Raw genomic sequence first — 13917 nt, 5'->3', positions numbered from 1 at the left:
TGTTTCAGCTTTTTCAAATATTAAGCCAATTCTGAAATATGACAGTTTAAAAAACATGAACATTTTTGCTCCTTCTTGATCTTTATGCATGAGAAGATTAGAGTGGCAGACTGATCATTTTAACTTTTTCTCATATTCAAACAAATTCCTCTAACTTTCATACTGTTCAACTCAGACAAACAAATTATACCTTAAAATGTGGGTACACTTGTCCTCTTTCAGCTGATGTAACTACTAAATAGCTCACATTTACAGAATTTCAGCTATGAGCCTTGAAGCCAGAGAAACCTTTCAATTTCTCTCACTAACTCCAATGTAAATTTGGTGGAACGCCAGAGACAGGTTCAACTGTGTTCAACCTGCTGCCGTTTAAATTTTTTTCACTCCATTGAAATAAAATCTACATTGCTGCGTTCCTCCAAGCCTTCTGCTTCTTACGGTCTTCAAATTATTTTCCTTGCTCTTCCGGTTTTCTCACAGGAGGTCATAGTATCCAAAAATGCCATTTCTGCAGGTTATACAGGGAGAGAGCTCGTTAAGCTGCAGCTGTTGACAAACATTGCTATCACTGATGACATCACTCTTCCACTCCCTGCTGTATATTACACTGAAGCCATTTTAACTGTTATTCACTTGATTTCTGATAAATTTCCACTAGATTCAGCTATTTGAGCATGTTCAACTAATCCATTCAACTTAAAATGCATTCTCACAGCTGTTTCGCAGGAACAGCTTTTTTTCTAGTTGACTCATTGAGTTTTTATCAGGAGATATCTTGTCCAAATCTGAATAGTTGAATAGTGTCCAAACTGGAAAAAAGCTCTTCTTGTAAGCATTTTTTGTTCTGGGATTCCATTGCCATTCCATGGCAAACCATCCATTTATTCTTCTCTTAAAAAACAGGAAAATCTTACCAGAGGTCAGGAACTAAATGAAAACACCATCTTTGATGCTCTTGGGTTTGCTCACAGAAATCTAACCAGCGGATTAGGTAATATACTGACTTGCTCCAGAGAATGAGCGGACATTTACTGTGCCAAGATTTGTCGTCACTGGAATGTGGAAGGAAAAGCATACCTGTATGGAACAGTATTAATGGTAATGTTGGTCTGTTTGACCATGTTGATTCAGACTGAAATACCTTGAACCGAGTATTAGCTGGATTACATTAGGATTGTGTGTACACATTTACATTCAGCGAAACATGAACTGTAATACAGTTAAACTGGCCTTGACTCAGCTCCATTGTGTCAGAAGTTAAATACGTCTAATTTTGCGTTTACTTACAGCAGCAGATATAGGCTTAATTTGTCTTGCTGTTACTCTAATTAGAAAATATTAACAGGCCAATTCACTAAACTAGGTTGAACATGGTAAACATATGCTCCATACCGTCTGAGTCTTCCTCTTAAAGAATATTTACTTTATCAGAAGGTAAAACATGAAAACATATAAACCTGTTCTAGTAGAACGACAAAATTTAATTATTTTGAACCCATAGGTAATTACATTACAGAATGGGCACAGGAAATTGCTGTAACACTTACTCTTCAGTGATGACAGGATGGTTGGAGCACTAAAAATAAATGCTTATCACTCAGGATAAATTATTTTACCTATAGCATTTACAGAAAACTCGTATTTCCATCTCTTCTTGTGTATTACATTTTATATTGTGTATAAATTTATTCTGATTATAATATTTGATGAAAGAAAAAATCCTGCTCTGTTATGATTTCCCTTTGGGATAAATTAATTAGTTTTTCATTTAATCTAATTTCTTCTACCATTAATTATACCCACTTAAGTTGTCATTGACACTTACATGTCATGCAAAGCCAGCCAAAACTGTTATAATTCAGTTTATGTTTTATATTTTGGGGAAACTAGCTCTGGATCTTCTAAGACTTATAGAACCCGATAAAGTTACTGTGTGAATAATAACATTTTGTGCACAGAATATTAGTTACATCCCATTCATGACGCCAGATCAGTCTTGACATTGTTTGCACTTAGGACTACAAAAGAATCTAATGCAATGATGAAGGCAAAGTTTTGTTTTGACCCCAGATTTTGAAGATGGGATTTCACCTCATCTGGTTTTTTCTTCCAGCAATATATCATTACTTCAACTATATATGTCTAAAGACTGTCTTTCCTGCTAATCCTGTTTTTCTCATCTCTACTGCTTATCTCCACTTTGCTGTGCTTTACCCTTGACTCTCAAAGTTCTCTTTATGCTCCATAACATATCTAAATCTCTCTCTTCTCCTACACTTTGAAATTTTGCTCTAACCAGACATTAATCTTTAACAGAGATAGTATATTAATAGGTACAGGGAACAGAGAGGATAACAATTACATGGGTTTGTAGATAAAGATACACAGAGTCATAAAAGAAAATGAGACTAGGCATCAAGATGATACTATTTAGTGATGTTACACATCATTAAAAAGAGTTAAGCTTTTCAGAATATGAAAACACATGACTGTATGAAATAAGATTAGCTTCAGAGGCTGCACCTCTTACTAATAACTTCATCTGTTCCACTATGCGAGTTGCTGTCTCTGGCATTTTAAAGAGAATTTCACTTACTGTAGATATTTCTTTAAATTAGGCCCTTAATACTTCTGGATGGATTAAATATAAATACTTCTCTCAAAATCAGCTATATCCATGCAGGCTTGTGGATATCGGCATGCATTCTTGATAAGTCTCCAATGGCTCAGATTTGTCTCATTTTAAATCTGCAAGTGTGCAAGAGCTTTTTGTTTGACGTCTGAGGCCATATGTGGACCTATTCATCAAATCTCTGCAGATGCAGACCTTGCTTGAGTAACCTACAATCTAATACATTGTTCCACAATTAAATGGCTAAATGGAGGAAATAATTAACACGTTTCCATTCACAGACATTATACTAAAGCACTGTGTATTAATCAAGTATCAGTAATTTGATTTCTCATGTCTTGAAGAGGTATTCCAGCTGTTTAGTTTTGCACTTCCAAAAAGTCTAAATTATTTTAATTCAAATGGATTTTTAAAAGTAGAAATATACTCAATACCAACTGAGTCTTCCCCTTAAAGAATATTGCATTGTTAACTGTATTCAATAAAGTTTGTTAATAATAAAAAAAAAAAGATAGAGTCTTAGAAGTGGAAAGAAAGACCTATTTGAATTCACAAAACAGCAAAGACCTTCAGTGGATCCCTGATTATCTCCTTTAGCATTGGGAACCCTGGAATATTGTTTATGAAAGAAAATAGATTTTTCCCTCCCACAATTCTTTGCAGCAGCAACATTGAAAGCGACTTTTGATTATATTTTTACACACATTTGTGCCATCTTCTTTCCCCTGTTTTAATTTAATAAAGTAATGTTTATATGTACACCAGTCAGCCATAACTTTATGACCACCTGCCTTATATAGTGTGCTATCCTCATCCTGCCAAAAGTGCTCTGGCCAGTCAATGTGTGGTCAAAGAACACCTGAAGGTGTCCTGGAGTGTACAAGGCTGTGGAGGGTGATTGGTCTGGAGAAATGTTTAGGTAGGTGTCAAATTGAAATCCATGCTGTTGCAGAATGGGTGTCTTTTCCTTTCAAATTTCTCCTGCCATCTTTACTTAACCTCATGATGTTTTCCCATGTGGTCAAGGAGAGGATCTTAGGAAAAGATGAAAGTGTCAGAGACGTGGTGTGGAGGGAGGACCCAGATGCAGAACTTAGAGCAAACGTGATTTATTTAACAAACACAAACAAAAAGTGTGGCTGCGCCAGATAACAAGAATTCTTAAACTATAAACTAGATAAACAAGACAAGACTATGACTGTGGAACAAAAGGCAAAAACCTGACCTGACAAAACCTGATCAACTGTGAACTTGAATCATGAGAGGTGAGGTTTCTGCATAGCACTGAGGGAAACCTGGAAACTAAATACTGTGGGGAGGTGATTGGTGATGGGGTGCAGCTGTGAAACAAAAACAGGTGACTTGAGTGAACCTAATGTGACAGGTAGAAAAACATGACAAGAAATAAACCTAAAACCTGGAAACAAGACAAGACAAAAACAAAACTCAAAATGTGACATGACAGAAAAGAGGCAATATTTCTGATTTACTTTATCCTTTATCCTTAGTTCAAGCAAAGTTATGACACTGTCACTCTGTCCATTATTGTAGTTGGTTCAAAAAGTAAAAGTCAGTTAGCAAGCTAGTCCTCCAATCCTCATAGTCTATTTACAAAAAAAATTGCTTTTCATATACTTCCAAATATTTTAGCTATACATAAGTCAAATTATTTTTGGTTTCAACAATTTTTTTAGGGAAAAATAGCAACGAGTCATGCTACATCCATCTCTGCAAATCATTCATTGCTGTGACACAACTTCCGTTGCCCTGACATCCATTCAAATACTAAACAATGCATTTTTGTTTTGCATCTGATAAGGGCACTTGAATCTAAAAATAAAAAGAGATTCCACTGGCAATATCCAGCTATACACGATAAAAAGAGCATAATCAACAAAATAACAAAGACTGATAACATTTGAGTTGGACCGTTTTGCCTCATTACCTTTAAAATAAACTTTTCAGGCATAAATCTATGAGTTAACAGCATGGCCTGTGGATTTCTGTATCTTTTACAGATAAAGCAAGCTAAAGAAGAGGCTGGATGATGGATGAAAAAATCCTTCAGGTTGCAGCCAGAACTGCCAAGTTGTGCAATAATTAAATAGTTCTAAGCTTGTTCGAGTTTCTCATTTACATAGAATGCTATAGTTTTTTTATTTCCTTTATTTTGGTGGTGTAATTATTTGAATGATGTCAAACGAAACACTGATGTTCAAGCACCTTTCAATATACTTAACTGATGTAAGTGTGAAATGGTTAAGCAACATGTTTTAATGGCTGCACTTCAAAATAGCTGCTGTGCAGTTAGAAAATCAAAAAGTTCATGGCTTCACTTCCTGGACCAAAACTCTGAAAAAAAGAGTAGGGAAACTTGTTTTAAAAGCGTTCTACTACTCAGTGTTAAGAATATCTTAGCATACCACCCCTGAAATAATAATGTCTACTCTGTTTTTATTCTTGTGGTGAGAAATTAAAACATAATATGTGCACTTGCCCAATGCCACCTGTATCAATACCTCGTTGGCCCTCTGTGTGAAAAACCTTGATCACGGAAACAGCATTTCCAGGTTAACAAAATAAAGCTGTCAGTGGGCTTTTAGCTCACTGAAAATTACAGTGTGTTTTTAGTTTTGAATTATAGAGAACCTATTATTCCAACCTTGGAAGTCTCTCAGTAAAGCCAGTCTTTGCATGTGCTGTATAGGCCTCTCCATATAGCAAGTGATCATCATTCAGCAGACCACACACACTCTTACAGCTGACCTCAAACATTTTAGAGGGGACTACTGTTTTAGAAATGTATGGTTTGGAATTCATACAGTGGGAATAAAGCTCCTTCAAATACCTTGATATTAAAAATATTCACCACACCTCTTTGGGCATTAGGGAAGGTGATTGAAATACCTCAAAGGAAAGTTAACTACTGCTTTTTGGGTGAAAATGTTGTTTTATAACGCCTGTTTCTGTTTTACAGGAGATCCTGTTGAAGAGTGGGGTGCAAAATGAAATGAAGACCAGTGATAACCATCAGATTATCACAAGTTCTTGAAGATAAACCTGACTTTTAAAGAATACTCTCTTCTCGCTTTCTACATGCTGGCTCTGCTTCTGTATCACAATGTCACCGTCAGACTGCAACAGCAGAAGCAACACACAAGCTGACCAGAGTCTCAGCCTTCACAGCTTGCCTTTGTTTGAAATCTATGGGAGAAAATCAGTTAGAACATTTTTTGACTTCAGTCATACAAATGAGCCTAAAAAATTGGACGTTAAGTGCATCCCCCAGTTGTTTTTAAAAAACCTTAGCTGTGTCTCGAAAGTCAAAGTGCTTAGCTTCCTCCTGGGTTCAGCAGTGACGTTCATTGTCATGGCTTCGTATATCCTGATGTTGGACAAGAATGTCCCTTTATTCACAACTATACCCTATGAGCTCAGACCTGTGGGCACCCTGGCCAGCATAAACACAACTAGAGTTTCTTTTGAAAGGAGTTTAATTGATGTGAAACTGCTGGAGAAGATTATCAGTTCCATTCAGGAGTACACATCCAGGAAGGTGCCTGATGAAAAAGACGTCATTGCCACAGATACTCACGTAAGTCAGTGGAACTATTATCTAACTACTTTTTGCCATACATTAGCCAACTAAAACAATAAAAAAGATGTTATTGTTAATGATGTAGACTGCAGTGTTTGCGCAGATAAAGCACCTAATATCCGAGACTGCAGTAAATACCTGTTTGACGAAGCTCAAAATGACCAGTTTTTTAACTGTTAACAACAGTTAACTGTTGCAAAAAGCTTACCAGCCACTGATTTGATCTGCAAGTACACTTCAACTGTCTTTAATATATGTTCTCATCATAGTTTTCCACATACACTCCATAATTTTGCAGTGTGTATGGAAAAAGCATCAGCAGCTGAGGTACTTATGCTCTTAATCACAATGGCATATGTTGCAACATAAGGGAGTCATTTAGTTGAATACCAATTAGTGGTGCGTGCCAGACATGTATGTAACTGAATAACAGTCATACGAAGAGGCCAAACAAAGCACCAGTTGCAAAGCTGCAAAAATCTTGTTGCCTAAATGATGGATGTTTTGATGCAGTTTAAACAGCATCACATGTCGATGGCTTAAAAATTACAAATGATGTACTTGACAATTATAACAGACAACAACATCATTCTCCACAACTTGATTTGACACAGTAAATACATTTTGAATACAGTCTGCATTGCTTAATCTTCTTTTTTTACTTTTTCTCTGCAGCTGTTCTCAGTATTGCCTCGACAGTTTTTGCCTGGCATCAAGAGTCCATGCTGGTATGAAGAGTTCTCGGGTAAAGTCTCTGGTAAACGTATCACTGACCCGTACATGAAGAATCACTTCATGTTCTCAAGTAGATTCAGCAACGTGTGTCACAACCTGAGAGCCAATTTCCATCTGCACCTAACCCAAAGAGATGGCAAGCACTACCGTCTACGCTGCTTGCCATACTTTTACATCATTGGTCAACCAAAGTGTGGCACCACAGACTTGTTTAACAGACTGCTGTTGCATCCAGAAGTCAAATTTAACACGATGAAGGAGCCGCACTGGTGGACAAGGAAACGGTTTGGTAAGGCAGAAAGTGATATACTAGTTTTAAAAAAAAAAATCAAAATTTTTACTGTAATGGAAACTTCCAGGAATAGAGCATGTAAATATGTTGAGGCTATATGAAATAGCCTATTTGGTTTCTTGCAGAGAGGAAATGATAATCTGATAAGGAGTTGTGTTCTGGGTAATTTCTTGGCTGTGGAAAATACCTTCCTGAAACCATAAGGTCACTGTGATGTTGCTAGGTAACCAACTGAAACAGCAGGAAGTCACCGATTATGACTAAGAACTGATCCAACAAACATATCCATGGTAACAGTGTTTTTTTTAAATTTTATTCAACCTTTATTTAACCAGGAAAAGCCCCACCGAGATAAAAAAAATCTTTTTTTCAAGAGTGTCCTAGCCAAGACAGCAGCACATAGATAAACATTTACAGACAGACATATCAACACACATACAAACTGACTGATGTATACAATTTGAATCCGGAAATCAGGCAGAACATCTACAAACAGATGTATCAGCCTCATCATCCAGCTTTTTTTTAAAAATACCTCCAATTGGACCATGACATGAAGTTTCAAGTCTTTTTGCAGTTCATTCCAGCCAAAGATAGGAGCATACATAAAAGCTTTTTTTCCCCATCTCAGTTCGTACCCTTGGAACTGAAAATAATAAAAAATCCTGTGAACGAAGGCTATAAGGCCCTGAACTCTTCAGATGGAGAAAGTTCGAGAGGTAAGTAGCCTTGTAAACAAGAATATGCCAATGTATTAGGCTATGTATTGACAAGTAGCTCCATCCAACAAGTTGGTATAATAAACAGTGATGGATGAGAGATGTAAAATTAGTGAGGAACTTCAGAGCCTCGTGATATAGAGTATCAAGAACACGTAGACATTGAGTTGAGGCACACATGTACAAAACACCATAATCCAAAATCGACAGAAAGGTTGCAGCAACCAACCTCTTTTTGCATTCATATGAAAGAATGAAAGAATATGAACGAAATAAAAAATCCAGCTTCAATGTCTGTAGCTGATTACCAGCTGAATTACAAGCTGATGAACATGTGGGGTAAAAGAAAGATTTATTAACTAAAATACCTAAATATCTATAACACGATACAGATTCAATCTGTGAACCCTGGGAAGTGACAATTGAAGGCAGGTTCTATTTTTTGTCCTTAGCATTTAAAAAAAACATGACTTTGGTTTTGTCTGTATTTATTAAAAGTTTTAAATGATAAAAATGTTGCTGAACTGTGTTAATGTGCCTTTTAATTTAAAGTCAGAAGAATGAGAAAAGTCACATTTGACGGTAACAAAACATTAACAGAAAACTGGTTTTGTGAATGATAAATTAGATAAATTGCAAGCTGTTTTCACCTGTTAGATGTGTTAGAGGTATCAATCTAATCACTGAACTCCAAACGGGAAAGGGAATAAAATTATTACATATGGGGGAGCCTATCCCAGCTCTCGTTGGGCGAGATCAAATCAGATGCAAAGATGTGCTAATTGCATATTATGAGATGAACTCTGTTTCAAGGTTTTATTATTCCAACTGTTCATATCCTACTTGAACTTTTAATCATTTTAAGATTGATATTCCGTTTGTTTTCTTTGTTTGATTTATAATTCTATTGTCATTTTTTCCAGAAACCTGCTGCAAGCATACTAAGCATTGTACAAATTGAAAACACAACAAACATAAACTGTATTTCAGAATTCAAGATCAAAATTTTAGGAAATGTCCAGCTCTGTCCCACTGTCCAAAAACATGCATGCTAGGTTAAATCAGTGTTTCTCAATTCTGGTCCTCATGACCCACTGCTCTGAATGTTTTCGATGTTTCCTTCCTCCACCACACCTGATTCAAATGATCAGCTCGTCATCAAGCTCTGCAGTGGCCTGATAAAGAGCCACTCATTTGAATCAGGTGTGGTGGAGGAGGGAAACATCGAAAACTTGCAGGGCATTGGGTCATGAGGACTGGAATTGAGAAACACTGGGTTAACTGGTGATTCTAAATTAAAAGTACGCATGCGTGTGGTGTTGTTTGTCTCTGTGTGGTCCTGTGATGGAGAGGCAACCCGTCCAGGGCGTACCCTGCCTCTCGCTCGGTGGGAGTTGGGAAAATTTCAACCCCCGTCCTCTGCGACCCTGAATTGGATTGAGTGGATCTAGAAAACGGATGGATGAAATTAAAGAAATTAATTCTGGCAGCAACAGTATGAGAAATGTTTCAAGTTTAAAAATGAATTGCAATGGAAAACCACCACTGACTTTAATACAAGACCTTCTGCAGCTGTTTCCCAATTAAAGACTTCATTAATCCTCTTCCCTGGAGAGCTTTTTACAGTGAGCCCCTGGCAGAAAATGCAGTGTATTAACAGCATATAAAGATGACTGGAGTAACTTCAGTCAGTTATACACAATAAATGCATTACAGTGTTCTAATGGTTTTATGAAATTTAGCTATAACTAATGTACTGGGTGTTTATATGAAATATCTATGTTTGTTAACTGCATGTACAGTTATATGAAAAAGAGACTTCACCCTTTCTCAGGTTTCACATGTCAGAACACAAAACAAACAATAAAAAAAGAATAATAATCTGGTCCTTATCAGCTTTTGAAATTAGCTAAGTATAACCTCAACAACACATGACATATTACAGCGTGACATAATTTATTCCACAAAAACGTAACCAAAATGCAGAAGCAGTGTAAGAACCACCATAAGAATAATTAAGTTCACTCACTCTCATATTGTGGTGGGCGAATTTTGGCCTTCTCTGTTTTAAAATGTTACTTCAATTTTGTTTAGGTTCACACCATTTGTTTATGCACAGCTCTCTTAGGAGTCCACCATAACATCAGGTTGAGGTCTGGACTTTGACTGGACCACTGCAGCATCTTGATTCTTTGCTTTTCAGTCTTTGTGTTTCAGATTTGTTTCTGTGTTTGAGATAATTTGTGTTTGAGATCACAGGCCCAAATCATCACCCCTCTCAACCAGTGTGCTTGACAGTTAGTCTGAGGTGTCTGCTCTACTGTGTTTTCTCCAATGTGGCACAGTGCATTATGAGTTAACATCTCTGCTTTGGTGTTGTCTGTCTAAAGGACATTGTTCCAGAAGTCTTTTGTTGTTCTTTTTTATTGCAAACCTATGCTGTGCTGCCTTGTTCCTTTCTGGGAGAAGACGTTTTCTCCTGACAACCTTTCCAAACAAGCCATTCTTGTTCAGTCTTTTTCTAACTATACTGTTATGAACTTAAAAGTTTCACATGCTAACTGAGGCCTGTGGAGTCTGAGATGTAGCTGTTGATTATTTTGCTTTTTCTCTGAACACTGCAGAGTTTGACCTGATGAACTTCCAGAGATGTCCACTTGTGGGAAGATTGTAAGCTGTCTTGAATGTTTTCTACTGATGAATAATCGTTCTCACTTTTGAATGATGGATTCTAAAATAGTTTGGAAATAGCCTCTTGCCTGATTGATGGGCAGCAACGATCGATTCTCTAAGATAATCACTTGTGTCACATCTTCCTGGCATTGTGCTAACACACACCTCAATGCTCCAGACCAGGAAAATTACCAAACATATGCTTTTATAGAGGTGTTCAAAGTTGCTGACGATCATTTTAAAAAATGCATTTGATTATAAGCACACAGCTGCTTAAACATATGGAAGCAGTAAGGGTGGATTTAACACACTGCTTTTTCATTTTGCCTTAGCTTTTGTTTAATAATCACATGATGTAATAAGGCATGTGTCGTTGTTCATCTGAGGTTGATGGTTTGGAGGTCAACAGATGTTTTTTCTTTACTTTGCCCTAATGCATAAAACCATAGAATTATTCTTTAGAAAACTTCATTTTGTTTAAGCAACTACAGTGTGAACTGGGGTCTAATTATTTTTATGTTCATACTGGTGACCAAAAACATTACGGGTTACTCTCCAGAAGAGTTGTGAATGGCAATTTTAGTGAAGATTGTTTGATTTCTGAATTAATTATATGTCAAAGCAGTCCATAAATGAGTTTATAATTGTTATATAAGTGTTATTTTGATGAACTTTGGTGTGCAGGTTACATCAGTTTTAAAGACGGCTTCAAGAGAAATATTCCCGTGGAACATTACCTGGATCTGTTTGACTTGGCAGCCCACAACATCCAAGAAGCAGTCAGTAGAAATACATCTGAAGACCACCGTGCACAGCATGTCATAACAGGTGAAACCATGTGGAAGTGTGTATATTTGTGTGTGTCATATGGAAAAATCTCTTTAGTTTTATAGTTTTTATAATGTATGTTGGGAAGGACTTTGAACCACTGGGTCCTGACAATGATTTAAATTGCAGTCAGGTAAAACACAGTATGGCAAGTTTTTACATTAAGGCAATTCAAAGCATGTATTTGATCTGGGAAAAAATACCATAGAACCATAGAATCATAGAACTAAAAATGAGTTAAGACAAATAAAACCAATACATAATGAGTTAGAGTGATTTCCATAAAAGCAATGTTAAAATCAAATTGCAAGAGCAGAGGAAAAATGTGTCCAAAAAAACACAGAAAAGCTTCGGTATGTCTGCTAAAAGCGTGGGCAAGTGGGCAAGCACAATTTATTAATTAAGTGAAGCTGGCATCTTGATTAAAAGCACTGTAAATAAGTCTGTGGGCTGCAGCTTACTTGTACTTCTTTCTTTTTCTTTTCTTTTTTAATGGCTACGTTTTGAGAAAAACCTAAGTTACAAGAGGAGCTAGTTCGAGCAGACAGCAGTATAATAGCTAAAAGTCATTTTACGTTGTTTGGGTTGAACTTCTTGCCAACCAGCTCCAGCAGATTTGAGAAACTTTCCCTGCTTGTGCGAATTTAAAGTACTGCTGATATATTTTGGGCCCAGACAGTTCACGTATAGACAGCTGGAAAGGCCTTAGATTAAATTATATTTTCAACTGTAAGCACTTGTTAGGGTTTAAGAATTCAAGTAATTCTCGTTTCCTGTTGTTTGCCAGTATTCTGGCTGAAGCATTTTGAATGACTTTTAACTAAACTTTTCAAACAATCTGATACTGAGACTGTTGTTATTCACAGGTGAAGCCAGTCCATCTACTATGTGGGACAACCAAGCCTGGAGCTATATCCATAGAGACAGGGTGGAGACTGAGCCTCCTTTCCTGGTCCAGGACTTTATCCACGCGGTCCAACCTGATGCCAGAATCATCATCATGCTCAGGGATCCAGTCGAAAGGTACAAAGGACTCCATTCCTACTTTTGCTTATGTAGACAGAGCTCTGACCTTCCATGGTTACACCGTTTCATTTGCTTCTAAGGGCTTTCATGCAGCTTACTGTTGCTGCAGAGCATACCGTATTTGCTGTACATCCAGAAAGTTGTCGTTTCTTACTTTTAACTGGATTGAAACTCTGCCTTCCTCTGCTTCTAGGCTTTACTCCGACTACTTGTACTTCACCACAGCCCACAAGTCAGTAGAGGACTTCCATCAGAAGGTCACAGAGTCAGTTCAGTTGTTTCAGTCCTGTCTCTCTGAGAGGTCACTCCGTTTCTGTGTCTACAGTGCCAGCCTCATCAATAGCATGCCGGTTAGTGCAATGTATTGTCTAATTTTTAACCGTCTACAATTAATCGTATGAATGACTTTGCTTGGTGAATTTTCATTACATAATAACCATCTGTCTTAACCAGAGGTTGGGTGGTATATCTATTGGTATGCTCAAATGCAGTATAATGCAGTCCAGTCCAAAAGACTCTGTTAAGTCTTAAGAAACTCTATAAGTTTCTGTTTGTTTATTAGTATCACTGTGTGTCCATCTCTACCATATTTGACCATGGGGTGTATTTAAAAGAGGAATGTAATCAAGTTTAGAAATGAAAAGTCAATAAGGAAGTACTTTAAAGTGTAATTCTACTATCAGTCACCAGGGGTCAGTTCCAAAACATCCTCCTTAATGTCATGAGATTATGAAATAGAAATCAGTCCTTAGATGTACACATTTTTGTCCAGTTGTTTTCAAGTATCACTCAGCATCAAGTATCACAGCTTCACACTTAAATCAATCACACCAAAATGGCAATCACTAAAAGCCTAATTTGAGGCTTTTAAATGGCTGTTCACAAATCAATGGAGGACGTCAGGGTAACTACGGTTACTTACTGTTAACAGTCTAGGGCTGTAAAGTCCATATCAAAGACATCAGCAGTGTGACAGAATTTTACCAAAATAAACGGCGGGAAAAAAGTTGAACGCAAAATTTGCAAAACACAGTTTGCATTTAACAGCTCAACTACAAACATGGCATATCATCTAAAAACAGTAATATTTCAATATTATAGGCCATTAATATCGTATTAAACATACTTCAATATTTTTGTCTAATAATCATGTATTAGTTTTATAACTGAAGGCACACCCGCCTGCAACAATAGCAGCATCAATCAGATACACGCCTTTTGTGTTTAATTGCCTTCTTGTGCTGATATCAGTATATTTTCGGTAATCATGGGCTATCATATTGCGCAGATGCATTGTCAGAGTCGTCAGAGTCGAGTTTATTTTCATTATTACTGTTACAACTGTACAACAATATTTGACCATTAAGTAGAGATTATTTTTTCACTAAAATTGCCATAAAAAGAAACTTATTTT

General features: G+C 36.8%; 1 protein-coding gene across 2 annotated transcripts in view; it reads left to right on the top strand.

Moving 5' to 3' along the window:
- The window catches only part of LOC140312934 (carbohydrate sulfotransferase 15-like), a 31539-nt gene that overhangs the window by 14695 nt on the left and 2927 nt on the right, over positions 1–13917 (top strand). For both annotated transcript variants that reach the window (XM_072390825.1, XM_072390826.1), the window contains exons 2-6: positions 5610–6227; positions 6906–7254; positions 11334–11477; positions 12344–12500; positions 12697–12853. In XM_072390825.1, coding sequence (XP_072246926.1) covers positions 5754–6227; positions 6906–7254; positions 11334–11477; positions 12344–12500; positions 12697–12853 — 1281 coding nt within the window. In that variant the 5' untranslated portion in view covers positions 5610–5753. The remainder of the gene's footprint in view (positions 1–5609; positions 6228–6905; positions 7255–11333; positions 11478–12343; positions 12501–12696; positions 12854–13917) is intronic.

This window comes from Leuresthes tenuis, unplaced genomic scaffold (assembly GCF_036924035.1).
Source record: "Leuresthes tenuis unplaced genomic scaffold, fLeuTen1.0.hap1 SCAF_8, whole genome shotgun sequence".
NCBI classification, from domain to species: Eukaryota; Metazoa; Chordata; class Actinopteri; order Atheriniformes; family Atherinopsidae; genus Leuresthes; species Leuresthes tenuis.
Note: the sequence above shows the minus strand (reverse complement) of the source record. Positions and strands in the feature narration are given on the sequence as shown.